A 6,670-nucleotide genomic window follows, 5' to 3' on the forward strand; every position below is an offset into this window, starting at 1 on the left:
GCAGTGTCACGGGGCTGTGCCGCCCGGTGTGCGCCCAGGGCTGCGTGAATGGCTCGTGCGTGGAGCCTGACCACTGCCGCTGCCACTTTGGCTTTGTTGGACGCAACTGCTCCACGGAGTGTCGCTGCAACCGCCACAGCGAGTGTGCTGGCGTGGGGGCCCGCGACCACTGCCTGCTCTGCCGCAACCACACCAAGGTGGGCCGCCCAGGCCTCGGACCCTGACCCCGGACCCGGCCTTCCTTGCCTTCAGCCCATGTTCCGGCATCTTGAGCCTCAAACGGGACTGGGGGATGGCATAACCCTGTCCCAGAGAGGTGTGGGAAGGCTTTGGGGACACCGCTCGGGTTGGATTCACAGAGGGGCTGCCTTGGAATAGTGGACAGTTGGTGCTGGGCCAGGGAGGGTGGTTACGTGAAGGAGGATTTGGAATAGTTTAGGGAAGGGGCTTTCTGAGCTCAGCACCTTGGGTTGTAAGGACTGACCCCCTGCCATTTGAGGTGCGTAAGTGAGGGCGGTAGGGAGAAGCAGATAGGCTGGATTGCCCATGACAAGTGCCGAGCCTGCTGCCCTTTTGTGGGAATCTCAGAACCTAGGACCTCTCCACTGTCGTGCCCCCCACCCCCTTGATTCTCCAATCCTCTGACACATTGTCCCTGGCTTCCAGGGCAGCCACTGTGAGCAGTGCCTCCCGCTGTTCGTGGGTTCTGCCGTGGGGGGCGGGACCTGCCGGCCCTGCCACACCTTCTGTCGTGGCAACAGCCACGTCTGCGTCTCCAGGAAGGAGCTTGAAATGGCTAGGAGGGATCCAGAGAAGTACTCCCTGGATCCAGAGGAGGTGAAGGGGCTGGGATGTCGAACTCCTGGGTCTGAGGGAAGGGGGCTGCTCCATGCCTTCTCGTGATTACACCGTCCTTCCTTGGCCAGATTGAAAACTGGGTGACAGAGGGCCCCAGCGAAGACGAGGCTGTGTGTGTAAACTGTCAGAATAACAGCTATGGGGACAAATGTGAGAGCTGCCTCCACGGCTACTTCCTCCTGGATGGGAAGTGCACCAAGTAAGTGGACGGGCCTAGGTCCTTTGCCCTATTCATTGGGCTGAGCTCTGGGAGTCAGGCCCCTCCCCAGTCCTCAGGAGAAGATGAAATCCCCAGGGAGCCCCCGGGCCAGGTGTGGGGGGGAAGGAGCTGGACTCAGATGGGAGACCCCCCAATCTCAGAGGCAGTGCTGAGGTGCAGGCTACAGAGCAACCCTGATGGAGACTAGAGGGCAGAGAGAGGGCTGCTGAGGGAAAGGCCTCAAGATACCCTCCCGGCCTCCCTTCCTTCTGAATGATCAGCTCAAGCTGGGCTCTGGCCCTCACCCTGCCACTTAGCAGCTCTGTGGTCTTGGGTGAGGACTGGACCTCTGTGAGTCTGTTTTCTCTTCTGGGCTGGTTTGGAGCTCACATATGCAGCGTCCAGCAGGGCCCCTGCAGGTCATGAGAGCACTATAACCCCCATCTTCCTCCCCTCCTCAGATGCCAGTGTAATGGCCACGCGGACACCTGTAATGAGCAGGACGGGACCGGCTGCCCGTGTCAGAACAACACAGAAACGGGCACCTGCCAGGGGAGCTCCCCCAGTGACCGCCGAGACTGCTACAAGTACCAGGTGCGGCTGGAGACACGAGTCACGGGCCCAGGGCCCCGTAGCCCCCAGGGATCAGAGATGGGAGGAGGCAGCCTGGCCCAGGCAGGACCAACATTGTGGTTTTGAACTCTGAGGTCATGGGATCAAGGGCAGCTTGATCGACTGTTTCTGAGGCCCAGTCAGTTTCAGGCCCCAGGCAGTGAGGCTGGGCGACCCAGAAATAAACCCCTTGGGGGATCCCTCGGGCTCGTGAGGAGACAGACTCCACTGTAGATAGTCACGACTTAAATGTTGCAAATGCCAGAAAACCCACCTGTAGTAGCTTAAGCAAAAGAGAAATAGTATTGGCTCTCAAAACTGGTGTCTGGAGTCTGCCCTCAGGAGTGGTTGGATCCAGGCGCTCACACAGCGCCGTCAGGAGTATCTCTTCTCTGCACACTGACTGCTTTCCTTGTTGGTTTCTGTCTCAGGCAGGTTTCCTCCAAGTGGCAGCTCCGATATAATGACCTTGAGCTGATAGGGTCGTTACTGACACCCCATATTCAAATTCCTTGAGTTCATTTCCTTTCTTTGGCCAGGGGGGCTCCTGGAACCCCTGCATTAGCCACCAGGTTGGCTGTCATGTTGCAAGCTCGCCTCCCACAGAATGGATATCCCATGCTCCCTCCTTGGAGTACAGCTCCCCCCCCCCCCCGACTTCTCTCTCTAGTTTAGAGGGGAGAGAAAACCCCTGTTTGCCTCAGTTACCCCCACCCATTTACAGAAACATCATATCTACAAAGATGCAACTCACCCGAAATGCCAGCAGAGCTTCACCGGCCTTACTGACGCTTGACATTTCCATCCTGGACCGGAATTATTGCTTTCTTGACACATAATCAAAGGCCCATTGGCCTTAAAAACACAAAAAGAACTCCCAGGGATTAACTCATCCCTCCTCCTCCAGCAGCTCTGTCGGCAGCTATGACGCAGCAGTTTCTTTAGGTTCTAGTAACGATAGCGGTAGGGAGGATGGATATGGGGAGGCCCGTCACCGAGGGGTGCTGTGCTGTGGAGACAGTGGAGATGGCACAGAAGTGGAAGGCTCTTCAGGGCTGTGCTGGGCCTTGGTGAGGTATAGATATAAGAGGAAAACGAGGCTCAGAGATGTTTCATGTCCTCTCTCAGGTCAGCCAGCCAGTTGGGTTTGGAGCCTGGACTGATTCTGGTCTGATCCTAGAGCCTGAGTGGTTTCCACTGGACAAAATAACTGATCCATCCACTCATTCACACGTTTACTGAGCACCTACTATATGGCAGGCACTGTGCAAGGCACTGGGGCACAGTAGGGAACAAAAACGGGCACAATGATCTGTTCTCAAGGAATTTACATTCTCATGGGGCATCCAGCAACAAACAACTGAACAAGTCAGATAGATACACAGCGTGGTAGTGATGAGTAGTAAGGGGGGGAAATTAAGCAGCAGGGAGGGCTAGAAGTGTTGGGAAGCGAAAATGGTAGATAATGAGGCCAAGGAAGGCCTCAGTGAGAAGATGACACTTGAGTAAAAACCTGATGGAAGTCAGGATGTCAGACACACAGACATGGGGGAAAGGCAAGGGCAGGTGGAGAGTGATCCAGGTAGAGGATCAGCCAGTGCAAAGGCCCTGAGGTAGGACCTATCCACACAGTCCAGAAATAGCGAGACTGGCCCGCCCTGTGCTGGTTTCAGCAGTCCTGTGAGCCAGCCATGTTTACTACCTACGTACAGAGGAAGAACCTCAAGTTTAGTGAGGTTCTGTCACTAGTGCAAGGCTGCACAGCTAGTGAGGAGGTGGAGCCAGGATGCAACGGAGTTCCTCATCGCTGTGCCTCAGAGTTCCAGAGGCCGCAGCATCAGGTTGCTGTGGTCACTGAGTGACACCAGGGATAGCAGTGCTGGAGTTTAGGGTCCTGGCAGCATCCACTCTGTGCCAGGGGGCTCTGGGGGGTCACAGAAAGCAGCTGGGCCACTGGGGGGACTGGGGCCTTGCTACCTACAACAGGTACAGCATGCCAGTTTTGCTTGGAGGAGTGCTGGGCACTGAGCTCAGCCCTGATGGCTGCCTCCACCCACCCACAGTGCGCCAAGTGCCGGGAATCATTCCACGGGAGCCCGCTGGGAGGCCAGCAGTGCTACCGCCTCATCTCCGTGGAGCAGGAGTGCTGCCTGGACCCCACGTCTCAGACCAACTGCTTCCACGAGCCCAAGCGCCGGGCCCTGGGCCCTGGCCGCACGGTCCTCTTTGGTGTGCAGCCCAAGTTCACCAACGTGGACATCCGCCTGACGCTGGATGTGACCTTCGGTGCCGTGGACCTCTATGTCTCCACCTCCTACGACACCTTCGTGGTCCGCGTGGCCCCCGACACGGGTGTCCACACAGTGCATATCCAGCCACCCCCACCCCCACCGCCGCCCCCACCCCCTGCGGAAGGCGGGCCCCGTGGGGCTGGGGATCTGGGGGGACCAGGGCCTGGGAGTGGGTCGGGCACCCCAATGGAGCCACGGGTGCGGGAGGTGTGGCCACGGGGCCTGATCACCTACGTGACAGTGACGGAGCCATCAGCGGTGCTGGTGGTTCACGGTGTGCGGGACAGACTGGTCATCACCTACCCCCATGAGCACCACGCCCTCAAGTCCAGCCGCTTCTACCTGCTCCTGCTGGGCGTGGGAGACCCCAGCGGGCCTGGCGCCAATGGTTCGGCTGACTCGCAGGGCCTGCTCTTCTTTCGGCAGGACCAGGCCCACATTGACCTGTTTGTCTTCTTCTCCGTCTTCTTCTCCTGCTTCTTCCTCTTCCTCTCCCTCTGTGTGCTCCTCTGGAAGGCCAAGCAGGCCCTGGACCAGCGGCAGGAGCAGCGCCGGCACCTGCAAGAGATGACCAAGATGGCCAGCCGCCCCTTCGCCAAAGTCACCGTCTGCTTCCCGCCCGACCCTGCTGCCCCAGTTCCTGCCTGGAAGCCGGCCGGACTCCCACCACCCCCCTTCCGCCGCTCTGAGCCTTTCTTGGCACCCCTGCTGCTGACAGGGGCTGGCGGGCCCTGGGGACCCGTGGGAGGCGGCTGCTGCCCACCGGCCCTCCCCACCACCACTGCCGGCCTGCGAGCCGGGCCTATCACCCTTGAGCCCACGGAAGACGGCATGGCAGGCGTGGCCACACTGCTGCTCCAGCTGCCTGGCGGGCCCCACGCACCCAATGGTGCCTGCCTGGGCTCGGCCCTGGTCACGCTGCGGCACAGGCTGCATGAATACTGTGGGGGCGGTGGGGGTGCTGGGGGCAGTGGTCACGGGGCTGGTGTAGGTCGGAAGGGACTTCTGAGCCAGGACAATCTCACCAGCATGTCCCTCTGACAGGCCGGGTCCCTCAGCCACAGCAGCCAAGTGCCCGTGGGGGCCCCTGGACATTGTCCTCAGAGGACTCTGGTTTCCTTCCCCTGGGGGTCCCCAGACAAGGCCTCCTTCGTTGTGCATTTAACAATTATTTATTGAGTCCCTACTGTGTGCCAGGCACTGTTGAAGGCACAGGACCGGGCAAAGGGGAACCGAGGCAGAAGTGTCCCTAGTCTTGTGGGACTGATGTGGAAAGTCAACTGGGCATCTGAGAAGCTAGATAAGAACAGAAGGAAAGGCTGGGGGAAGTGTGTGCAGGCAGAGGGAACAGGTTCCTGATGTGCAAGCCAGCTGTTTCAGTGGGAAGATCGTAAAGCTGGCCAGTGTGACCCCAACTGAGTGAAGAGGAGACAGGGCCAGGGTTAGGCCCCTGGGGCTGGATCACCCAGGGCCTGTGGGCCCCAGATAGGGTTTGGGGTTTTGTTCTCAGGGCAATGGGAAGCTGATGGACAGTTTTATGAGGGGGGATGACAGGATCCGATGTACCTATTTAAGAGGTCACTCAGCTGTGGCTGGGAGAATGGATTGGAAGGGCTGAGCGAGACAGCAGCGGGACAAGAGAGGATGATGGGCCGAATCAGGGTGGTGGCTGTGGGAGGGGGAGTCGGGGACAGAGCAGGATGTGGGTAGAAGGGTGTATGGGTAGTGTGAGTGTCAGCATGAGGGAGGGAGGAAGCCAGAAGGACCCTAACTTTGTGGCCCATGGATGATGGAGTCGTTTATTATTATTATTTTTGTTAATCCTCACCTGAGGATATTTTTCCATTGTTTTTCTTTTCAGAGAGAGTGGAAGGGAGGGAGAGAGAAACACATTGACTGGTTGCCTCCTGAACTCCCCAACCAAGGGCGGGAGGGAACCTGCAACCCAGGTACATGCCCTTGACCAGGAATTGAACCCAAGACACTTTGGTGTGCTGGACAACGCTCTAACCACTGAGAAACCTCGGGCAGGACTGGGTCATTTATTAACATGGGCAGAATGGGGCTTGGGGCAGATCAGGAGCCTAGTTTGGGGCCTAAAATGCCCTTTAGACATCTCAAGTCAGGTGCAAATGGGAACAGAAGCCACTCAGTATCTCAGCAGAAGGAATTGAATGCAGGGATGGCTGGGCTGGTGGAGGGCAAGGCTGAGAAGAGTCAGGCGGGACAGTGAGGCAGCCCAGGGACAGGAAGCAGCTGCTGCCACCCCTTGGCTGGAGGGGCAGGGCTCTGGCGGTGTTGCCTGACCCCAGGACTAGGGTCACAGGCTCAGAGGGAGTGCCAGGAGACAAAGCCACTGCCTGAGGTGCCCCAGGCATGGGGGCGAGGGGGTTGGGGTGGACACCAAGGTGGGAGGTAAAACTGGTGGAGCCCTCAGCATGCCAGACAATGCCGCCTGGAAGACTTTTGGGTTTTCCCAGGGGCCGTTCCCCACCTCGGCCATCACCTTGGACTTCTGAGCTCCTCTCCCCCTTGAGGACACCCACCTCCAATCCTAGCCATCTTGAAGTTGAGACTCTCCTTTCCCGAGACTTCATCCGTCAGCTGCTTTTTGGACCTTGGAGAGCTGGGCCCTGCATCTTCCCCTCTGCCAGGGGCCGGCTGAGAGAATGGGGAATGATCGAATTAACAAATAAAGAGTGTGGGAAGA

At 58.5% G+C, this 6,670-nt stretch overlaps 1 protein-coding gene across 2 annotated transcripts in view; it reads left to right on the plus strand.

Annotated features, from left to right (window-relative positions):
- Window positions 1-6,670, plus strand: part of MEGF8 (multiple EGF like domains 8) — a 44,362-nt gene extending 37,692 nt beyond the window's left edge. Inside the window, exons 37-41 of one of the 2 annotated variants that reach the window (XM_036345560.1) lie at window positions 5-197; window positions 667-837; window positions 927-1,057; window positions 1,519-1,651; window positions 3,733-6,670. In XM_036345560.1, the coding sequence (XP_036201453.1) occupies window positions 5-197; window positions 667-837; window positions 927-1,057; window positions 1,519-1,651; window positions 3,733-5,001 (1,897 nt within the window). In that variant the 3' untranslated portion in view covers window positions 5,002-6,670. Of the gene's footprint in view, window positions 1-4; window positions 317-666; window positions 838-926; window positions 1,058-1,518; window positions 1,652-3,732 lie in introns of those variants that run through there. The other variant, XR_004973595.1, reaches the window with a different exon arrangement.

Source organism: Myotis myotis, unplaced genomic scaffold (genome assembly GCF_014108235.1).
Source record: "Myotis myotis isolate mMyoMyo1 unplaced genomic scaffold, mMyoMyo1.p scaffold_m19_p_19, whole genome shotgun sequence".
Taxonomy (NCBI): Eukaryota; Metazoa; Chordata; class Mammalia; order Chiroptera; family Vespertilionidae; genus Myotis; species Myotis myotis.